Here is a 24,615-nt window from a genome sequence, read left to right on the forward strand (position 1 = left end):
TGTTTACCACGTCACACAGATAGTGAGTGTATGCAAGCCCATGACTAGTTTATTCTGAAACCTGTGATCTTCATCACTCTACTCTGCTTCCTCCCTTATTATTCTGTTCTGCCTGCATGTTTGGCTTCGACAAATTGGACCTGGAAAATGTATGCAAATGCAGAGGAGCTGGAGCTAGTTCCTAAAGCGTTGTAACTATTCTGTGACTCCTTGTTTACTCCCCCAAGTTTTCATGCCTGGTCAGAAAAGGAGAAAATGATTGGAGAAGTGATCAACCAGGAAAAGCTGACTTTTGACCTCTCATTTTGTCAGTTATGCTCTGTGGCATTTATGTTTCAGTAGTGGAGCTTGTGAATACCACTTTGGAGCCAAGGTGTGATGATCCGTCTTTTTCTAATGATCAACACCACAGCATGAAAAGACTTTTTTTTTCTTTCTTTCTTAACCAGCTAATCTTGTAGTGAGACTCACAAATCCACTTTCATGTAATTTCTTTTTGTTTTCAGCTCTCAGTTTCAGCACTCAAAAACAGTTGCCCGTTGAGTATTTAAGTGCTCCTAATGATATTTGTGGTGCATTGAACAGGACTTAAATTTCTGTTGTTTCTGCCTTTCAGTTGTGATTCACAGATCAGATGTATGCAGATGTATCTGTTTCAGATTTATCTATATGTATGTCCACTGTATTTTTATTCTGTAAATTAGATGTTGTGTAGTAGTGTCTTGCAAAAACTCCAGTTCCATGTTGATGTGATTAATTATAGCTTCCTGTCTCAGTTATCCCTCCACCACACCCCCCACCATTGGATTGATTGAATTTGATTTAAAATAGGATCATTTTAAATTTGGTTGCATAAATATGTATTATGGATATTTTGAAAGGCTTACTTTTCAACTTTTCAGGTTTTAATTTATTTGAAACTGTTAGCTTTAGAATTTTCTATTTACTCTGATTTTTATCTGTATTGGAAAACTGACTGTGCTTACCTCTTACTGTTTAATGCACAAGGTAATATGGGGGGGAAAGTTCCTCAAATGTGACTGAGTTTTATTTAAGTTGCATGTAGGGTGCCTGGGTGGCTCAGTTGCTTAAGCATTTGACTCTTGATTTGAGCTCAGGTCATGATCTAAGGGTCATGGTATTGAGCCCCACATCAAGCTTATGCTCAGCGTGGAGTCTGTTTGTCCCTCTCCCTGTCTGTCTCTCTCTCTGTCTCTGTCTCTGTCTCTCTCTCTCTCTCCCCCCCTTAAATAAATAAATAAATAGAATCTTAAAAGTTGCATGTAAATTTATTGAACAAATGATACAATAAGAAGATGCTTTTGTATATTTTGTGTACCATTAGTTCTCTTATTATAGAGATGAGGTAACACCATCACCTCAAACCAAACAAAGAAATAAGGACAGTCACTGAATTACTTTTGTGTAAGCAAGGGGTTTGTTATACACAATTGTAAAATTCTCTTTTCTTAGAAAAACACTAATTTGTGAGTGTTTAGGTTTTTAAAGGCTTAAACTTGACAAAGCCTCGAATTTTCTTTACAATGGTGATTTAGCACTATGTTATTAGAAACAGAGGTAAGATTTAAAGTTTGCTTTTCATTGTAATGGTTATTGTTCAGAGACCTACATTATAGGACCTACCTACCCAATTTCAGGTTTTTTTTCCTGCTTTGCCTCTGCTTGTCTTTTCTACCGCATGACCCAACTTCTTCATCTATAAACTATGTTTTAGAAATTTCCTTGGCTTTACTTATCTCTTTCTGCTTGCCCATCTGATAGGGCTCATCCTCCAGATCCTGAGAAAAATAGACTTTCTTTGTAGTCCAAAATGCCACCTCCTTATCACATGCTTGCTTTTAAAACCCTCCAAGAACCTTAATAAATTCACATCACATACATCTATGAACTTGGTCAAAATTTAAGGATGGTTTAATGCATATAAAATGTTAAACTGCATGCAAATGGTAAAAATACTAAAACGACTAGGGCTTTGCCTTTTCTGTGGTCATGACATCCTACTTCTAAGCCTCCAAACTCAAATTATTATTTTTTTTAAAGATTTTATTTATTTGTCAGAGAGAGCACGAGAGCGAGCAGCACAAGCAGGGGGAGAGGCAGGCAGAGGGAGAAGCAGGCTCCGTGCTGAGCAAGGAGCCCGAATTGGGACTCGATCCCAGGACCCTGGGATCATGACCTGAGCCCAAGGCAGATGCTTAACTGACTGAGCCACCCAGGTGCCCCTCAGATTATTTTCTGACTATAATCTCCTGCTCTTCCACTTACTCTGCAGTCTCTCATTCTCACGATTGTCTTCCTCTCATCTCAGCCTTCCCTCCTGGTCGCTCAGGTTTGTGTTTCCAACGCACAGAACTCTGTCAGTGCCATTTCATTGCTCAAGAAGCTTTACTGCTGCACATTGCTTATTTCTCTTCCTACCCTTCTTTTACAAGAGACCTGTTTTCTGCAGGCTTCAGGAACGTCTGTTTTGAGCGTGTTGTGGCACTCGTCACATTGTACTTACTAGATCATCGCTGGATCCTTTACTACTTTTTGACTCTTTCTCGGTCACAGAAATCCTTAATAAATGATTGAGTGGCTAAAGGGACTCTTAAAAGTTTTGGGTTTTTTTTTGTTTTGAGTTTTTGTTTCGTTTTTGGTAATTAGAATTCGATGAGGACAACGACTGGGATGTGGAAGAAGTCTGTTACAGAGAGTCTGATAAAAACTAAACTTTGTCATTGGGTTTTATCCGTTCACGTGGTTCTGCTGGGTAGTGAAGTTTATTTTGCAAGTATAGCGTAGTAATTGTTACATTTCAGGAGAAGTGCACTATATCCTTACACAACTGAATGTGTTCAGATAGTGTTCTAATGTAATTGAATACTCATTGAATCACATCTTTATTGTTTTCACTACTGGCTTTTTGGTAACTTGAGAAAACTGTAACATTTCACCCTTAGTGTCTTTCATTTGATACTGTAGAAAATAAAAGATAAATTATACATGGAAGATGCAGGGAAATCATTGTAATTCCTACTCCCTTACCACCAAGAATTAAGTCAAATCTTGATTTTTCAAGATTCTCTGATCAGAAGTTCTTCTTTATATTTCACAAAATAGTTATTAGTGACATAATTTGAATTTTGTGGCCTGTTAAAATGTTTTGGTTGGCTGTATTAAAAAAATGGTATTTGTGGTACATCTTAATTTATCCTTTTATGAAAGCTTAGAAACAGGAAAGCTTTCACGCCTACTTAATCCCTTTTGTTGAAAATTGTACATAAGTGACAGTGAGTGTTTCTCACAATAAAGCCGTGATTATTTAAAATAGAAAATTTTCTGCTGGGTTTGCATGTGTGTGTGTGCACGCACCTCAAACCAATTGGAAATTGTTTTTGTTGTTAAAAGTTACTGTTCCTGTGTTTCCCCAATACATTGATTAAAAAATGTTCATAAAATTGATCTGTATTTTTAAATCATGAAAATAATATATTTTGACAGTTCATTATTTGTATTTTTGTTCATTCGTGTAGCAGCTGCATTCATTTGGAAGTAGGATGATAGAAAGCTGACATGAGCATTGAATGTGGTAGAAAGGTGCCTCACCTTTCCTGGGTACCTCTTAGGAGTCTCATTTAGTAATGTCCCTTGACACCTCAAGTAAAAGCCAAAGATCCAGTTTCATGAGCTAATGTGAATTGTCCTTAAGGATTTTTATTTGTTACGGTGGCATTATTTGTTTCTCTTTCTTCTTTCTTTGCCTTCCGTTCTCCACCTCTTTCCACTCCTTTACTTCAGCCTGTCACCCTGTCTTGCCTGTACTATTGCAATATTCTTCTGACTGACTTGCTCTTGCCTGGTCCCTACCCTTTTTAGTGATTCTCCACACTGCTTGCTTTCTCAAGTGTAAATACTTACGTAAATTCTTGCCTAAAATCTTTTCATAATTCTTTATTGCCTACATGGTGTTGGATACAATGCTTCTCGTGATTTGCCGTCTTTGTATTGTATCTGAGAATTCCTGCCACCTCAGTTTCATCTATCCACTTCTAGTTCAAACATGTATTAAATAGCTGTGATGTACCAACTCCCTAACTGAGACATAGGTTGCCCCTTCTGGTCATGAGTGAGCAGAGGAGAAATCTCAGTCCTAATTCTGATGCTTAACATCTTCATTTGCATTATTTTTCCTCCCATGGGTTTCATGCTTGCCCTTACTGGGTTCGCTGGTGGCCATCTCTCTATTAATAATGTATTTAGAAGTATGATTGTCTATATACAGTTTCCTCATATTCTGTCTGTAGTCATTTATATCCTACAGTAAGCCTTTGCATTAATCATTGCTACCATTCTCTTTTAACTTCCCCCCCGCCTTGGAATTTAGCTCTTTTGCATAACCCATCAAAGTATCGAGGGACAGGCATTTTATAGTGCCATTCAGGCAAGTGTATGTGTCCTCTTAATGTCTTCTCTGTGTACTTAGTGTCCTGCAATAATCTGGACCAAGAAAACCTTTCCTGTGCTTTGTATATCATTTGGCTCTGTGTACTCAATAACTACACTCATGTTTGTACATCCTGTTACTATTTATAGAGGACATTTGTATTTGTTAAAATTTTTGAACAATACCTTTAGATGATTGTGATCAATCTGTAGCCTGAGAAGCTGGGTCAGCAGAGTGGCCTAGTCCTTCACAGCGGTGATGGCTCCTCCACAGGATCCTGCTGCCTCGTTTCCCGTCCTGTCTTTTTTGTACTTCCTGGCCAAGACTGCAGTTGCTCTGTGGACGGGGATATGATTTACCGATTTTCGTTAGCACTTTGAATGTATCGTTTCATTTCTCCAGCATTTCTATCAGTCAGGCAGGGCTGGCATCATTAATTCCAGTTTACAAATGAGGCTAGTGCAGATCAGGATGGGTAAATGACTTGCCTCAGTTTGCTAAACCAGTGATTCAAAAACAAAAACAAGAACGGCTCTTCAGATTCTAGCCTACTGCTATTTTCATTGTTTCATGCTGCCTCTTTGCTCTACTGTAAGATGTTTTTGTTCTAGGGATTCCACTGAAACAAGTCTGGTTAGATTCTGTATTAAAATGCAGAATACTTACACTAAATGACAACTGTTGGCTTAATTTAGCATGAGTTTTGAATGCCATGCTGCTACTATGATAAACAGAATGGATGGAATCCAGTGATACATTAATTGTCAGAAATATGTCAGAAGTATGTAAAGGGCAAAATAAAAGCAAAGGCAAGAAGATGTGTTTTGGGGCGTAGGATCATTCTGTACTACTCTTTGGCGTTCTGTTCATCATGCTCTCAGAGTAATTCTCAGGCCATTCTTAGCCCATGGAGGGAGGACTCTCGGGAGGGAAAAATCTACATTTTGAACAGTCTCCTAACCAGTGGCTGCAGCATCCCAAGATACACTCTAGTTTTGCCTCATAATTCATACCCATTGTTTAATCAGCAGATGGACTGATTGCAAGAACTGTAGCCTTTCTACAGAGCATTTTGAGTGTGTGTATTGTTCAGCAAGAATCTGTACTGAGCAGGTATTAAGCAGAGAGTCTGGAATTCTTTATGATTGTAATGATGCTTTACTCCAGAATTTTCCTTTAGTTGTGGATCTGCATAAACCTTGGTTTGATTGTGGTTTTCTGTGTAATCTAGCAGCTGTTGTTTGTTATGTCATACCTGAGTGTCTGCATCTGAATCAGGGTTGATGGAGTTGGGCATTGTGTCAAGGAACTGATAATTTACAATGGTAGATGGCTTTAGATAGTATATACCACCTTGTATTTCCTAATTTGTAAATAATGCGGGAAGTGTATTGCAGGGAAGAGGATGGCATGGTAGAGTGAAGCAACAGGGAAGGGAGAATTAAAAGTTTGAGTTCCTACTGCACTGCTGACTTGCTTTCTGATCTAACAAGTTTCTAACTCCTCTGAGCCCCCATTTCCTCATTTGTCAAATGTAAAATAAAAACACTCTCTCAGGGTTCTCATGAGGATGTAACTAGAGGATATAGATAAGGACTCTTTACCCTTGTAAAGTGCTATTCAGATATTACTTGTTTAAATAAACAGTGATTACCATATATCAGGTCCTTGAACAGAAATTAGTTCAGGGGTGGCTGGGTGGCGCGCTTGGTTAAGCGTCGGACTCTTGATTTTTGCTCAGGTCATGATCTCAGGGTCATGAGATCCAGCCCTGAGTCGGGCTCTGTGCTCAGGGCAGAGTCTGCTTGAGATTCACTTTCTCCTTCTGCCCCTCCCCTGTGTGCACATGTGCTCGCTCTCTCCCAAATAATCTTTTTTAAAATAATTTTTTATTGTTATGTTAATCACCATACATTACATCATTAGTTTTTGATGTAGTGTTCCATGATTCATTGTTTGTGCGTAACACCCAGTGCTCCACGCAGAATGTGCCCTCTTTAATACCCATCACCAGGCTAACCCATCTTCCCACCCCACCTCCCCTCTAGAACCCTCAGTTTGTTTTTCAGAGTCTATCGTCTCTAATGGTTTGTCTCCCCCTCTCCCAAATAATCTTAAAAAAGAAAAAGAAATTATTTCAGTTTAGACTTCCTATCAACACTGCAAAACAGGCATTATTTTCTCCATTTGACAGATAAGGAACTTGGGATATAGAGAGTCTGCAGAACTTGCTGAAGGACCTATGCTAGGAAGTGATGGTTCCTCATTTAAGCTCCAGTTTATTTTTTGCTGTGCTGCCATGCTGTTAATAAGGGATCAGTAGTAGAGATTTGAACTTTAACAACAGTTTGTATTATGCTTCTAAGAAATGGAATGTTACACTGGGAATCAGGAGATCCAGACAGTCACTATATTTTTGTATTATTTTGGGGTAAGTTATTTAAATATATTCTATTAAATACCTCTAAAACACTTGGCTGTGTTTCTGCTAAGATTTATATGTAAAATGTCTTACTGTGATTTTAATCTGTATCAGAATATATTTCCTTTGAAGTGATTAAAATATATTATACAAATCCTATTTTAATATTTTCTTCTTTTTATTTTAGTCATTCTTACACTGGTCAAGATTACAGCACACAGAAGAATGCTGGGAAGATTTCTTTAGACCAGATTGATTCGGTAAGCATTGCATCCTTTTTTTTTTTTTAAAGATTTTATTTATTTATTTTGACAGAGAGAGAGAGAGACAGCGAAACAGCGAGAGAGGGAACACAAGCAGGGGGAGTGGGAGAGGGAGAAGCAGGCTTCCCACTGAGCAGGGAGCCCGATGCGGGGCTCGATCCCAGGACCCTGGGATCATGACCTGAGCCGAAGGCAGACGCTTAACGACTGAGCCACCCAGGTGCCCCGCATTGCATCCTTTTAATAAAACTTAGACCTTTGTCAATGAGGAAGCACAGAGTTTTCTTCAGAGATTATTTTAGGGTGAGAAGATGGGAGAGATTGTCACTTCATTGCTTGCCAATCATTTTTAAAGGAGATCCTATGTGCTATTGCTATACGTATTTATTTATTTATTTTTTTAAGTCATAGGAAAACCAAACTTAATCAGAAAATTATTTGTATTCTGATAAACAGATTTTTTTTTTAAAGATTTTATTTATTTGACAGAGAGAGACACAGCGAGAGAGGGAACACAAGCAGGAGGAGTGGGAGAGGGAGAAGCAGGCCCCCCGCGGAGCAGGGAGCCCGATGCGGGGCTCGATGCCAGGACCCCGGGACCACGACCTGAACTGAAGGCAGACACTTAACGACTGAGCCACCCAGGCGCTCCTAAACAGATTTTTTTTAATAGAGGAGGACGCATGGGAGGGGCAGAGGGAGAGGCAGAGAGAAAATCTGAAGCAGGCTCTCCCAAGCCCAGTGTAGAGCTGATGTGGAGGGCTTGATCTCACGACCCTGAGATCATGACCTGAGCTGAAACCAAGAGTCAGATGCTTAGGGGTGCCTGGGTGGCTCAGTCGGTTAAGCGGCTGCTTTCAGCTCAGGTCATGATCCCAGGGGCCTGGGATCAAGCCCCACGTCCAGCTCCCTGCTCAGCGGAGAGCCTGCTTCTCCCTCTCCCTCTGCCTGCCACTCTGCCTACTTGTGTTCTCTCTGTCAAATAAATAAATAAAATCCTAAAAAAAAAAAAGATGCTTAACTGACTGAGCCACACAGGTGCCCCTGATAAACAGAATTTAATCAATTATTTCAAAGGGGAATTATTTTAATTGATGATAGCTAAATAGTGTTTGTGTGTTTATATTTAAATACTTTATACATTGAGGGGCGCCTGGCTGGCTCAGTTGGAAGAGCATGTGACTCTTGATCTCTAGGTCATGAGTTTAAGCCCCACATTGGGTGCAGAGATTACTTAAATATATAAACTTTAAAATAAATTGGTTGAATGAGTGAGTGAGTGAATGAATGAATGAATGCCCACCTGTCTACCCACCTACCTACCTACCAACCTTACACATTGAGAAAAGGAGAAATGGAAAATACTATGTGTATCAATTTGCTAGGACTGCCATAACAAAATACTACAGGCTGATGCCTTCGAAAAGAGAAATTTATTTTCACACAGTTCTGGAGGCTAGTATTCTGACATGAAGGTGTTGGCACATCTGAGGCCTCTTTCCTTGGCTTTTAGATGGCCATCTTCTCCCTGTGTTCTCCCGTGGTCTTTCCAGTATGCTCGTGCATCCCTGGTGTCTCTTCCTCTTCCTAGGACACCAGTCATATTGGACTAAGGCCCCACCCCGATGACCTCATTTAACTTTAATGACCTCTTTAAAGACCCCATCTCCAAATACAGTCACATTCTGAGGTCTTGGGGGTTAAGGCTTCAACATATGAATTTTGGGAGATTACAGTTTATTTCATGACACTAAGTATAGGCTCTGTGCTTATGTTGCCCCTAGATGAATGGACAGCTCATTTCAACTTCACTTTGTTGTTCTGTAGTAGAAGGAAAGAGTAGCATACTGTATAATTTACTATAATTTATAGAGTTTCTCTTTAATGCATTGTAGAATTTCTGCTCTGTCCCAAAAAGGGAAACTACACCAGCCATAAATAATCTTTGTTTAGACAGTTACCAAATTATTTACAATAAATTAAAAATACACTGACATTTTAATGCTTAGGAACAAGAATAAGGTGAGTAGGGAGAGACCAGGAGTTTTCAGAGGCCAGAATGAATAGGTTGTCTTCCTGTTTGGAAAAATTATAATCAAATACTTGCAGTTCATATGTCTAGAAATAACAATAGGATTGCTCACTTTGTATAGTTGAACTGAATTTGTTCTTGAGGATGCCCCATCCTTTACTTTTCTCAGTTATTATCTCTAATACTTTCTCCCTGCCCTATGATTTGTGTTTATATTATATGAATGGTTAGAAGTTAATTCTATTCCTAATTCTATCAAGATGTTTTCCCATTCATAAGCAACTATAACTTCAGTGGCTACTGTGGGAAGACATAGAAATATAATCATTAATTCATTTACTGAATATATATTGAACCCATCAATTATGTACCAGCCACTGTGCTGTGGATACAGAGGTGAATAAAACAGAAAATTCCTCTACCTTCATGGACCTTACTTGAGGGAAGTAGACAACATAGTAAATAATAAGCAGTATAATGATAAATTATCTTAAGTTGCTATGAAGATCCTATCTGTAGGTCTCTATGTGAGACCCTGTGCTAAATTGATAAAGATACATCTTAATCTGACCTCTTCCTAACTATATTGTCTCATTCATTAGCATACCCCTTGATATCCTCAGTTTCTTCTTCAAATTTTTTTTTTTTAGATTTTTCTTCTAACTGAAATCTGGCTCCCTCAATGACACAGTTTCTCTTGTGGCCCTCTCAAGTAGAGGCTGTCCGCCCTCCCGTGTCCCTCCCCCATCTTAATTTGGAATGAGATGAATGTCTTCCTTGGTCCATATTACCATTTCCAAATCATTTCTCTGCATTCCTTTGGCAGAACTCCAGCTCCTTTAAAGCCCTGTAATCCCATTATACCACCTGATAGTTACCCTTGTTGCTGGTGCCCCCACCTCCTGCCTTCATCCACTGGTGACTGTAGCACACTGGCATGGCCTCTTGCACTAGCACTACTCTTGTTACTGTTCCTGGCCTCTGCAGTATCCATGTTGATAATTCATCCCTACCCTGGTCTTATAATTCCCTTGTCTGCTCAGTATCCACAACTATTTTTCTATCCCGTTGTTGCCAACCGTAGACCCTATGTTTTCCATTTCCATTATTTCGACTTCTGCTAAAATCTCTTTTGAGTATCTTCCTTGCTTCTCTATATAGTCTGTTCACTATACAACAGCCAGATTCTCTTTGTTTATCAGATCATGTCAGTCTTCTGATCCATAACCCTCTGTTGAGTTTCCATCACATCTAGACTAAAACCCAAACTCACAACTAGGGCCTATAATGCCATGTGCACTCATGATTCTAACTTCTTCTTCTCTGTTTTGGTCCGCTCACATATTCCAGCCACTTGGACCTTCTTGCTGTCTCTTGAGCACACCATGTTCATTGCCTCTCAAGGGCTTTGCTTTTGTTTCCTTTACCCAGAACAGTATTCCTGGATCTCATTTGACCAGGATCCTCCTTAAAAGATACATCTTAGTGCAATGCCAATGCCTCAGAGAGGCTTTACTGGCTACCTAAATTAAAGTATTCCTCTCCTATGTATACTTAATCCCGTAACTCTGTTTTATTTCCGGAGCTTTTGGAATTAGACGTTATCTTTATTTATGTCTGTGTTCATTGTCTATCTTCTCCCATTAGAATGTAAATTCTTTGCATTTGACTTTGTTCAATGCTAGTTTCCCAAAGCTGTACACAGAGTAGTGTTCAGTAGATATTTTAGTGATTGAATGAGTAAAAAGTATTCAAGGAATTGTGCCAAAAGAAGCTGAAGTTGAACTGGGTCTTGACAAATGGCTTGGCTTTGACTAGATGGCATGGGGAGTAGGAGGGGTTGTATCCCAGGGAGGGTTGATGGAGTGGCAAAAGTGAGAAGGTATAAAACATGACTGTGTGATCATGGAATAATCCAGTTGGCTGGAGCAAAGGGTTCATATTGGTATAGTAGCATACTGGGCTTTTTTACCCCTCCTTGTCACAGTGAATCCATGGCACTTGATTTATGCCTTTGTTAAAGCTCCTATTATAACTGATTTATGTGAGTTAACTTGTATAGTAGTGACTGTTTCCTTTTATTTTACTTAAGTGACTTAAAGGGGAAAATTACATGTTATTCATCTTCTTATTTCCCAAACCATCCAGTACCTGTTCTGTTACATATAGTTAAAAAGTAGTTAGTTACAGACATCGACAGAAACTTGCATGTTCCTACTAAGGATGTTAAATTTCATTGGTGTTTTTGGATTGGAACAAAGTTTAAGAAAAATAATTCACCGTAATAGTATGAAGGAACAAGAAGGAAGGCATGAAAACAGTAGTCCTGGGCAAGGCAGGATAGAGGCCTGACTGGACTAGGTTGGAGATGGAAGAATTTCGAAGTTGTTAATATGAAAGGTTAAAGAAACTGGATGTCCTCTACGGGGGGCAGCAAAGGCAAGCAAAATGAGCCCTGTTCCTGCTTTGGCAAAGTTGAACTTACCAAGGGATACTTGAGGGGGTGAGAATTTAAGTCTTGGGAGAGAGATATTGAGGAAGTGAGGAGAATGCACCTGAAACCGTAAATGAAAAAGTTTTTCTTTTTACTATTGATTTCTTTAACACATTTATTTGAACTCACCTTTTGAGAACCATTTCTCTTATTTTTGTGTTCTACTTTGTATTTAGATTATTCTAAAAGTTCATCTGTGATTCAGCAATTGTATTTTTGCACATTTATCCCAGGGAAATGAAAATTTCATATTCACACAAAAATCTGTACATTCATTTATTTGGAATAGCCCTCAGGTCATGATCCCAGGGTCCTGGGATCGAGTCCCACGTCGGGCTCCCTGTTCAGCGGGGAGCTGCTTCTCCCTCTCCCTCTGCCTGCCACTCCCCCTGCTTGTGCTCTCTCTCTCTCTGACAAATAAATAAATAAAATCTTAAAAACAAAACAACAAAAAAACATTACATACTATACAATTCTGTTTATACTAACACTCTTGAACTGACAAAATTATAGAGATGAAGAACAGATTAGTGGTTGCCAGGTGTTAGAGAATAGTAGGGGGTAAGGTGCTGTAAGACTAGTGGATTGTATCAATGTCAGTTTCTTGGTTGTGATAATATTTGTACAAGGTATTACCTCTGGGGGAATCTGGGTGCCTGATATCCCTTTGTATTACTTTCTTACCACTGCATGTGAATCTATAGTTAAATCAAAAGAAAGAGTTTAATTAAAATTTAAAAATAAATAGGTGAAATACATTTCAGTAATATATTTTATTCAACCCAGTATATCCAAAATACTATCATCTCAACATGTAATCAGTATAAACATATTAAGAGAACAGTTTGTCTGTAATTGTAGTAAGTAATGCTTCCTTATAGTTTTTGTTTGTATTCTAGTAAGACTGAATTTACAACTTGCGTATTAGATTGGATTTGCAACAGATAATGTGAGGGACCTGGTAAATCTTCCACATAACAAAAAACTCTTTTGTCTTGTAGCTTTCTACCAAATCCTTCCCACCTTGCATGCGTCAGTTACATAAAGCCTTGCGGGAAAATCACCATCTTCGTCATGGAGGCCGGATGCAGTATGGCCTCTTCCTAAAGGGCATTGGTTTAACATTGGAACAGGCATTGCAGTTCTGGAAGCAAGAATTTATCAGAGGAAAGATGGATCCAGACAAGGTAATTTTGAAAAATCAGAGCAGTAACTGAAATTTTAATTTGGTTTGGAAACTAAAGGTCTCTTGGTCTATTTTTAAAATATACCTCTGAAATGTAGTTAAAAATTCTAAAAAATGTGTCTACAATTTCATTCAGGTAAAAAACTCATGTATTAATCTAATAATGCTAAACAGAAGATTGAGAAAGTGTAATTCAAAGGGTAAGATTGAAACAGCAGTGTAAGATGTTGAGTAATGCTTAAATTAGGGTCGTCTTCATTGTAGTTACACTGCCAGGTGTCATTATAAGACTGAAATTGTGTTCTGAGTTTTATTTCTGTAGGAATGTAATATGTGTAGAGATAACATACGTACATATATAATGTTATTTTCAGGACTAGGAGATATTGAAAACAAAACAATTTTAGATGTTTTGTATTGTGTCATGTGGATTCTGTCATTGAGCATTTTTAGATAGACCATTTATCACTAGAAACCCAAGAGCTGTTTCTCTGTCTGTTCACAGTACTCAGATTCCCACTCCCTATTCCTTATTTATTGGATAAATGTTACTAGCTAGTAACATTTTATTTTGGAAATACGGTTTTTTGTCCCTTCTGTGCCATGAATCAAGTTTTTTAATGCTTATTTCTTGGTTTGCTTCTTCCTAGAAAAGATAAATTATAGAACAAAGAATATTTACCAACTAAATTTTATAATGACACTTTATTATGTCTTCTTTAGTTTGCCAGAGCTGCTATAACAAAATACTACAGACTGAGCACCTTAAACAACAGGAACTTATTATGGAATCCAGTGATACATTAATTGTCAGAAATATGTCAGAAGTATGTAAAGGGCAAATTAAAAGCAAAGGCAAGATGTATAAATTGGTTATTAGCTTATCAAAATATAGACATTGAAAATCTTCAGCGCTCATTTGTTCTTCTCTGGCAATTTGAGCACAATACGTTGTCCTTTATCAAAAACCCACACATATATATTTGAATCCCTACTACATGGCATGTACCAGTGTATACTAAATGAATGAATATGTACAGTAGTTTCTTATCTGGTGTACTGCTAGTGAATTTCCAGTATCTCCAGTGTTCATCCCATGAACACTTGAGGAAGCTGGGCTGGACCTGGGTTTCTCAAAGCTAATTGCCTTCGGCTGTGAGTAGTTTCTTCCATTTATTGTAGAGTGCCTTACAGATATCATTTTATGTGTGCTTAGTGACGTGAAAAAGGTTGGAAAGAACGAATATAGAGTCCAGATTTGGAGTCAGACTGAGTTCAGATTTGGTTGCACTATATACAGACCTTTGGCAAATCACCTGATATGTGTCCTTATCTATAGAATGTGGATGATAATCACATATATGTATGTAGATATACAGATATGTCTCTGTACTTTATTAATTATGGTGAGGATTCAGTCAAGGTTTGGTATAGATTCTTACATATAGTAAGTGCTAGCTATTCTTAGTCTAAGAATTCCTGGGAAGGAGAGATTAGCTTGACATGGAGTAATCAGTTAAGTTTCCACAGGTAGAATAAAATTAGGTGCTGGCTTATTAAGAGGTTTCATGCACCTGGAATAGAGAGGGAAATTAAGGGGGAAGAAGGGAATTAGGGACCAAATTCCAACAGAGATAGTTTATGTTTTAGGACATTTTCAAGGGATATCAACTAATGGAATGTATTTCAGGCTGTGTTCTTGGGTTCAATTAGCAAAAGGGGGCAGAAAGAAAGTCACAGGGAGATTGAGTTGTCTGAATTATGCCCTGCTCCCCCTCTCCCCTTTAAGAAGTATATTTGTGTCTTCATCTACTTTCATATGTTGGAATTCTGTGTAAGATTTCACTTAAATGGAGGATTTTGCTACTTAAAAATGTTTTAAAAATACTATTCTAGTTTATTTGTGGTATAGAATTTAGAAAAATAGTAGGGGTGAGGAGGGAGAAAAAGAGAAGAAAGATAAGTGCCAGAATGTAGTTGCTTTAAAAGAACTTTGGTTTTAGTCAAGAGAAAGAAGTCATTAGTGAATTTTAAATGGGAGGGGAATTATTTTTTCAGAAGACTAATCTGGAGAATGCATGCACACTTGAAATGGGGAGAGAGTAGGAATGGGATAAATAGTTCACCAGGTTAGGTCTTATTGTGATAGTGATAAGAACAAAGTGGAAAAGGTGGATTTAAGAAATGTTTTGAGGAATAGTTTATAGAGCAGCATGAGGAAAGAATGAAATTTAACGCAGGTGATCAGCCTAAGTAATTTAGAAAGGTTAGAAGCTCCATTGACATAAGTGTTGGGCAGGGAGCTGAATTGTCTGGGATTAGAGTGGAGGAGAAGTTGATCATGAGGTTGGTTTTAGGTGTAAATTTGAAATGATGTCCAAGTAGAAATTCTTTTTTTTTTAAATTTTTTTTCTTTTTAAGATTATTTATTTATTTGACAGAGAGATAGAAGCACAAGTACGCAGAGAGGGAGGCAGAAGGAGAAGCGGGCTTCCCGTTGAGCAAGGAGCCCAATATGGGACTCGATCCCAAGACCCTGGGATCATGACCTGAGCCGAAGGCAGCCGCTCAACTGACTGAGCCACCCAGGCGCCCCCAAGGAGAAATTCTTGTTGGTTGATTGATTGGCTTGTTTGTTCCTGACTTCATTCTGTGATTGTTTTTGAGTACTTATATTGTGAAAGGCACTGTTCTGTAAGAATGTAAGAAGAAACATGGACATGTGGATTTGGGAGTCATTGAAATAAAAATTAGAGAAAAATCCTTTGAAGGTAAATAAGCTGGTGAATGGAGAGTATAGAGAGAAATTTAGAGAGCAGAGGAGTCAACTGTGAGGGAATACCCACTGTTTGAAATGGAAATGGAGGAACCTAAAGTAAAAGCAGAATTTATCAGAAATATTGGAGTAAAAGGGGGGAAACAGTCTGGGGTCCTGGGCACATTTTTTTAATTTTATTTTTTTATTTAATTTTATTTATTTATTTTTAAAGATTTTATTTATTTTACAGAGAGACACAGTGAGGGAGGGAACACAAGCAGGGGGAGTGGGAGAGGGAGAAGCAGGCTTCCCATGGAGCAGGGAGCCCGACGCGGGGCTCGATCCCAGGACCATGGGATCATGACCTGAGTTGAAGGCAGACGCTTAGCGACTGAGCCACCCAGGTGCCCCCTGGGCACTTTTTTTAAAAAAAGAGGAGAATTTCAAAAGTAAGCTGTACTTGCTACTTTCAGCATGGATATTGTTTTTAGAAAGTCATTCTAGGAAAAGAACAGAAGACAGATTTCCTAGTCTCATTGACCATATGTGGAAATGGAGGCAATGGAAATAGAGTATTTATTCTAGAAGTCTCGAGAAGTCAGGAAGAAAAGAAATAGAACATTAGTTATAGAGGACGACTGGGCCAAGGAAAGATTGTTTTCATGCTCACATGGGCAGAATCAGTGAAACTCTTGGAAATGGAGATGTGCTGGGAATAATTGAGGAAACAAGGAAAAGAAAGGTAATTTGTAAACATATATTTATAGTATAAATCTGCCCTCCCGTATGATGCTCCCTGAGAGTAGGGACCATTTCTGCCTTTTTTTTACCACCAGACACTCAGCACTTGGCACAGCACGTGCAAGGTCATAGCTGTTCAATAAAATTTGTTGAGTGAATGAATGCATTACATACAGAGTTTAGTGAGGATCCCTATTTTGTCTGAGACCTGAAGAGTGTACGAGAGATTTTAAGGTGGTAAAGAAGTGTTGGAAGGAAGGAAGAAGAACTGGGGAAGCTCATGCTGACTGCCCATCTTTTCAGTAAAGTAGGCAGGCAATTTATTTACCAGAAGGATCTGGTGCAATTAAGGCTTAAGGGAAGTTGAAGAGAGTGTAGAATAACACTTTCTGGAAAGATGCTAAGGAGTTCACCTAAAATAAATAAAACGATTGCTAAACTACGGAATGATTACAATTTGATCATTTATTGAGAGCCTTGCATATGCCAAGCACTATAATTGATACTTTACATGCACCGTCTCATGGAATCCTTAAAATAGTCCTAGGGAATAGGTATTATTTAGGTCTCATTTACTAATGAGAATATAGTACTAGGCCATAAATTTGTAATTGGCTAAGTCAGCGCTTTATATTGCTTTTCCTAGCAATGTCTTATGCCCTTAGAGCAGAAGCAGAAAGGGCAGAAGGTAAAATTTATTCAGGTTCAGGAACTGGCAAAACAGGCATGCTGTTACTAAATCCTTCCTATGTTCCTTATTTCCTTTAATCTCACAACAACACTGCAAGATAAATATTAATCCTCCTTTTATGGAGAGTTTAATGAGTTTTCCCCAGGTGGCAGAGGTAGTACATCCCCAGTTAGAACCCAGTCTATTTTATTCCAAACCCTGTGCTTTCCCCAGTACTCTCAAGAAGAAGAATAGATAATGTTGTTTAGATAGACATTGGTGTGACCAACCATACAGACTTAAGAGGACACAATTAAGAACAGAGGTTTTCAGTTTTATTTAATCACCTGAGCTTCAATCATATCATCAGTTAAAATGGGGACAGTAGTAATGCCTGCTAAAGTGTTGCAAAGAATTAAATAGATACATGAAATACTATGTAATCTGTAAAGTGTTAAACCAATATTAGTTAACAATAATTTAAAAACAATAAATATTATTCTATAATCATTCACGTTTTCTCAATGTATTTATAAACCTTTAACTTGTAGACTGAAACCTTAATAGTTTACTAATTGGTTATGTTAATTATAATAATTGGTTATGTTTTTGGTTTTCTTTCAAAGCAACTTTGTTTTGCTTGAATATTCACACCAGTGATATGCTAGGAAAGTAATTTGAATGCAATAAAAAATAGTTTCTTGCAAAAGTAGTCTAATCTCACTGTTGTTCTTGGGTACCAGTTTTAAAGGTACCTTTAGCAGTTACCAAGTCATCTGGAGTATATTTTTTAAAGTTTTATTTGTGCAAAATTTCTGTTATATTCTCTCAACATTTTAATGTATGATAAAGTGCACATTTAAAGGCATATGTCTTTTTTTTTAAGATTTTATTTATTTATTTGAGAGAGAATGAGAGAGAGAGAGAGAGAGCACGAGAGGAGGGAGGGTCAGAGGGAGAAGCAGACTCCCCGCCGAGCAGGGAGCCCGATGTGGGACTCGATCCCGGGACTCCAGGATCATGACCTGAGCCGAAGGCAGCCGCTTAACCAACTGAGCCACCCAGGCGCCCTTAAGGGCATATGTCTTATCTCCATGTCTTCCATTGCATTTGGAATACAAATTTTAGATAACACAGTAGAAGAATTAATATTTAAACATTGACTCGAGCAGGTTGGACTTGATTTCATGAATTGTCTGTCAAGAGGCTAGCTAGTCAAATTTTCAATTAAATTATGTAGTGTGTTAAGCCTATTGTTAGAATAAAACAGATGTTATTATCCCTCCCTCCCAGCACTATTCTGGAAAAAATTAACTTTAGTAAGTAATTGCTTTTGGTGTTCTACTCCAAATGCTTTTCAATTCTTAAATTATGAAAATGAGGTAAAAAGTAGAAGACTTAAACTTTAATCATTTATTTATAACTGTTGTCTTATCTGTGATACCTTATGGATTAGGTTGTATTAAAATGACACTTTATCCGGCATTTTAAAAATCAGGTTAAAATTTTGTTGTTCATGTATGCATTGTTTTTAGAAGAGAAGGACAATAAGGTACCAGTTTAACGTTTCACAGAGTATGTCTTAATTACCATGTATTGATGGTAAATTGTCTCCAAATAAATTGGGTATGAGTAAGTTCTAAAATGGGTCAGACTTCTGATACTGAGGGATTTTTTTTTTTTTCCTGTTTGGAAGATTTATTAGTTAGGAACTCTGAAGGACCTGGTATGTGGAGAAGGTATATTCTTGGCTTTCTTAACCCTTTATGTCTCTATCATTCATCATATTCTTATAAATCTTCCTTGATTTTTTTTGTTTTACTTTAAAAAAAAAATACTTGGCCTCATCTTTCCAGTTAGTTTACTTCTGTATAAAGTAGGATTTCATTTCATTGAAAAAAAAAATAACCAAACAGCTGTTTTGCACCTGTCAACTTGCATTTCTCTTTATAGTAAGAGATTTTAAGTTTCCATAGCCGTGGGGACTTGGAGAATGATTGTGCCTTAAAGGTGTGGTTATGGTTGAATTCAGCTCAGTCAGAGATGTAGGAACCCTAATCAGGTAAGACATCGAGGGATGTTTGCTCAAGAGGAGATCTAGATGGTTAATGTTTTGGACTGGCAAAAATCCTAGTGAAGAAAGGCTTTTAAGTGAGAATATAGGTTCAGCAAAGGATGAGGCATAGATACTCAGGTTAAAAAATGTGTATGTTGGGGATGATATTGATGAGGGACCCTAAGAAGTAGATTGATTTTGACCTAGGATCCTCAGAATAAACTTGTCATTTTCTTTTGTACTATCTCAGGTATGTCCAGGCTGAGCTGTCTTTTTCTGGGTGGCTGTATTAAGAGTGTATTTTATTCAGCCATTTAACAAATATTTATTGAGTATTATGTCCCAGACACTCTTCTAGATACTGGAGGTATAGCAGTGAACAAAATAGACAAAAATATCAACCCTCTGGAGTTTATATTCTGGTGGGAGAGATGCAATAAAGAAATAAATATATTACATATTTTTGGTGATAGATGCTATGGAGAAAGTTTTTCAGAGAAGATAGGGAATGTAGTTTTGAATAGGATAGTCAGGGAAAACTTAAACAAAAGATGACATTTTAACCACAGCTTGAGTTTGGTTGTGCATAAGAGCTCTAGGCTTGGCATTATTGTTATTTATCATATCTTAGTAGAATTGGAATGGGCAAATCTTGGTATTTACCATTTTACAACGAAGAAAACTTGTAGCAAGGAAAACAGTCCAAATGTATCCAGAAATACTGGATTTTAGAACCCTTAGATACTGTGGTTTGGGTCTCTGGAAGTTGAGCTGTAGTGAAACCAGATTTAGTCCAAAAGTTAGTGGTTCAGGAGAGGCCAGCAGGAGACAATGGAGCACCCTTACAGGTTGAGGCTGACTCCCAGTCTATAAGACTTGGGCAAACTTAGTAGAAATCAGACAAGAAGCCAAGCCTTAGTGGGCCTTTGCATATACCAGGGCCTATACTGAGCTCACTGCATCTCAGGTTTCAGACCCTTTGTTTTGGAAGGTTATGGTTGTAAATGAGGTATCAGGCTTTGTGATCACTCTTGGACTGATTGGGGCTTTCTCAGGCCTTTGATCCCAATAGCTTAGTGGGGTAAGTAAAGTAACACTCTGATAATCACACCTAGACCCGAGGATACCATGAATTAGTCAAGGTCCTGAAGTTTGAGAAAGGGAAAGATGATTTTCCTGCTAAAATCTCAGTCTCAAAAGAACTCTGGCTTATCTTTTTATCCAACCACTGGAAAAATATCCCAAAGAGAGATGATTGATGTCTATAATATTGTCCATCAGTCTTGAGCTAAATTGATCCTTTTTAAGCTACTATGTCCTTTAATTTTTCTCCACATCTTTGTACCTAAAGGCCTTTTATTTCAGCTTTTCTCTTTTTCCTTTGCATTGGTTTAGACTCACTGTCTAACACTTCCTCAGCGGTTCCAGTAGATTCCTATACGTCATCCTCATTCTCTGAATTTTCACATAGACCTCAAAAAAGTAAATATCATTCCTTACACACTTAAATCCTAGCTCTGCCTCTGGCAAATCAGCTTTGTCATCACCATGCAAAAAATCCTAGCTTTCTCTCTCTCCAACTGTCTTTTCTTCTCCTTCCTTGGGCAATTTTTTAGTGAGAAGTTCTTTTTATAAATAAACACTTATTTCCCATAGCTTTTCAAAATAAACTGCATGATGAAAATTCATTTCAGATATGCTGCATAGTAGTATTAAAAACTCTGCAAATAAATTGTATTTTATCCTATTAGATTTATTTAGACAGTGTAGTGGAAAACAAAGCATTTTTCAGAATGAGTAAATATTTATGAAACAATACATCATTGTCATTAGCTTAGGTAGTGGCTAAGTGATATTATTTAGTTAATGGATATATAAAGGTAAAATCAGAATGATAAAAACTGACATCTCACTGGAACTGTGCATTAAAGACATTTTTATTTGTATAACTATGGTAATTTAGATCTCATGATAATACTTTTTTTTTTTAAAGATTTTATTTATTTATTTGACACAGACACACCAAGAGAGGGAACACAAGCAGGGGGAGTGGGAGAGAGAGAAGCAGGCTTCCCGCGGAGCAGAGAGCCTGATGTGGGACTCTATCCCAGGACCCCGAGATCATGACCTGAGCCGAAGGCAGACGCTTAATGACTGAGCCACCCAGGAGCCCCTAATGATAATACTTTTAAACAAATTTAAAGATGAACTGTGCTTTCTTTCCCCTTTGATGGTTTTAAATTTTATCATAGATGTGATGTTTCTCTACCCAAATAGGGAAGAAAAAATGTATGTTGATAAATTCTCTTGGATATGAATTTCATCACAGTTACACTTTTAATTCTACCTTCAGTTTTTAAAACTATTTAAAAATTCCCCTTGAAAGTATTTATTTAGGAAATCAAAAATTTAAGACATAGTCTTTTTTTTTTTTTAAGATTTTTATTTATTTACTTGACAGAGACAGAGATAGGGAGAGCAGGAACACAAGCAAGGTAAGTGGGAGAGGGAGAAGCAGGCTTCCCACCGAGCAGGGAGCCCGACGTGGGACTCGATCCCAGGACCCTGGGATCATGACCTGAGCCGAAGGCAGATGCTTAACGACTGAGCCACCCTGGCGCCCAAGACATAGTCATTTTTATCAGTTTATTTGAATATAATATTCACTAACAAAAATGATTTCACTCAAGATGATTCAAAAAGAGATTATGAACTATTTTTCCTCATTTTCCAGGAAATGTCCCATTCTTTCTGTCTTTAAAGGGTGGGGGTGGTTCCTCTTTTTGGCTAATGTTACATGCACTTTGGTTTCCCTTTCTTCTTGCTTCCTGGTATGCCTGTATTAACTTACCAGGAAAGCCTTGACTCTCCTACTTGCTTTGATGTCTGGGTGTCCTCATTCTTTAGTGATACTGTGACTACAGAAACACCTTGATCCTTGGAGTTTCAAGGATGTCATAACACTTATACTTCCTGTCCCATTATTGCTTCCTTAATCCTTTGGAAAGCATTGCCTTGGCCACACATGAATTCAAACGGTATGTTTTTATAGTTCTAAATTCTTACTGAAAAGAACTAGAGCCAAGATGATTTCCAAGATATACCCTATGTAAGACATTCTCTATCTTTTACTGTTGTTCTCCAATTTACGGACCTTCTAGGAATAGTAAGTAAGTAAGTAAGTAAATAAATAAATAATCTGTCTTTAATAAGGGGCTCTTTCTGATAAGTCAACACAGATTATTTTAACACTGTTTTATGATGATGATTATCTGCTACGGTTTTATGTATTTTAATTATTAATTTTGTTGATTGAACCTTGAGGCCTTTTACACAAAGGATGCAGTTTGAATGATACTGTGGCAATCCCATTTAGTCTCTGTTTATAACCACATTGTTTCATTTCAGCCAACAATAATAATTCCTTTCTTATGGACTCCATAGCACATATGATTTACACATAATGTTATTTTAAAAGCTATATTTTTGTTAGATTTAGATGTTGACATTCAAGGTCACTAACAAAATTTTATGTGATTTTTTTAAAGATAATTTTAGTCTTCCCATAGCATGGATAAATGTATTATCTAGAAAAGAGGGAGAGATTGCACTTTCTGATGATTCTGAATAATCAAGGGGCAGCTAGATGGAATTAATTTCAGTACTACTGGGGATGAATTAAATTTAGTTTAAACAAGAGCCAAAGAAAGCTTCGTGTTTATCAACTAAGGCCCAGCCCCTGTGCTGATCTCTTCCTGAATATCTGAGCCAGCATCAGCTACTTCCCTGAACATCCCTTTTAATCTCAACTAGATTAAAAGAGCCAGAGACTCCACCAACCTCTTTGCACTGGATAAAATGCTGTACACCTAGTCTTTCCTTAATATGTGTTTGGTTGAAAATGGTCTTTACTGCTTTTTTGCAACGGGTTTGCCGCCAGAACACAGGTGTCGTGAAAACCACCCCTCAACCTAAACCAAAATGGGAAAGGAAAAGACTCACATCAACCTCGTCGTCATTGGACACGTAGATTCGGGCAAGTCTACCACTACTGGTCATCTGATCTACAAATGTGGTGGGATCGACCAACTATCGAAAAATTTGAGAAGGAGGCTGCTGAGATGGGAAAGGGCTCCTTCAAGTATGCCTGGGTCTTGGATAAACTGAAAGCTGAACGTGAACGTGGTATCACCATTGATATCTCCCTGTGGAAATTCGAGAACAGCAAGTATTATGTGACCATCATTGATGCCCCGGGACACAGGGACTTTATCAAAAACATGATTACAGGCACATCTCAGGCTGACTGTGCTGTCCTGATTGTTGCTGCTGGTGTCGGTGAATTTGAAGCCGGTATCTCCAAGAATGGGCAGACCCATGAGCATGCCCTTCTGACTTACACACTGGGTGTAAAACAACTAATTGTTGGTGTTAACAAGATGGATTCCACTGAGCCACCCTACAGCCAGAAGAGGTACGAGGAAATCATTAAGGAAGTCAGCACCTACATTAAGAAATTGGCTACAACCCGACACGGTAGCATTTGTGCCAATTTCTGGTTGCAGTGGTGACAACATGCTGGAGCCAAGTGCTAACATGACTTGGTTCAAGGGATGGAAAGTTACCTGTAAAGATGGGAATGCCAGTGGAACCACACTGCTTGAAGCTCTGGATTGCATCCTGCCACCAACTCGTCCAACTGACAAGCCCTTGTGTCTGCTTCTCCAGGACGTCTACAAAATTGGTGGTATTGGTACTGTCCCTGTGGGCCAAGTGGAGACTGGTGTTCTTAAACCTGGCATGGTGGTCACCTTTGCTCCAGTCAATGTTACAACTGAAGTAAAGTCTGTTGAAATGCACCATGAAGCTTTGAGTGAGGCTCTTCCTGGGGACAAGGTGGGCTTCAATGTCAAGAATGTTATCTCTCAAAGATGTTTGTCGTGGCCATGTGGCCGGTGACAGAAAAAAGACCCACCAATGGAAGCAACAGCTTGGGTGATTATCCTGAACAATCCAGGCCAAATCAGTGCTGGATATGCACCTGTGCTGGATTGTCACACAGCTCACATTGCTTGCAAGTTTGCTGAGCTGAAGGAGAAGATAGATTGTCGTTCCGGAAAAAAGTTGGAAGATGGTCCCAAGTTCTTGAAATCTGGTGATGCTGCCATTGTTGATATGGTTCCTGGCAAGCCTATGTGTGTTGAGAGCTTCTCTGACTATCCTCCTCTGGGCCGTTCTGCTGTTCGTGACATGAGTCAGATGGCTGCTGTGGGTGTCATCAAAGCAGTGGACAAGAAAGCAGCTGGAGCTGGCAAGGTCACCGAGTCTGCCTAGAAAGCTCAGGGGGCTAAATGAATATTATCCCCAATACCGGCCACCCCAGTCTTAATCAGAGGTGGAAGAACGGTCTCAGAACTGTTTGTGTCAATTGGCCATTTAAGTTTAATAGTAAAAGACTGGTTAATGATAACAATGCATCGTAAAACCTTCAGAAGGAAAGGAGAATGTTTTGTGGACCATTTGTTTTGTGTGTGTGTGTGTGGCAG

At 38.3% G+C, this 24,615-nt stretch overlaps 1 protein-coding gene across 2 annotated transcripts in view; it reads left to right on the forward strand.

Annotated features, from left to right (window-relative positions):
* PRIM2 (DNA primase subunit 2) overlaps positions 1-24,615 on the forward strand; it is a 319,663-nt gene that overhangs the window by 215,389 nt on the left and 79,659 nt on the right. For both annotated transcript variants that reach the window (XM_025890617.2, XM_025890615.2), the window contains exons 9-10: positions 7,057-7,129; positions 12,660-12,845. In XM_025890617.2, coding sequence (XP_025746402.1) covers positions 7,057-7,129; positions 12,660-12,845 — 259 coding nt within the window. The remainder of the gene's footprint in view (positions 1-7,056; positions 7,130-12,659; positions 12,846-24,615) is intronic.

The sequence above is a fragment of the Callorhinus ursinus genome, unplaced genomic scaffold, assembly GCF_003265705.2.
Source record: "Callorhinus ursinus isolate GAN/ISIS: 27379988/994484 unplaced genomic scaffold, GSC_fseal_2.0 scaffold22, whole genome shotgun sequence".
Lineage (NCBI taxonomy): Eukaryota > Metazoa > Chordata > Mammalia > Carnivora > Otariidae > Callorhinus > Callorhinus ursinus.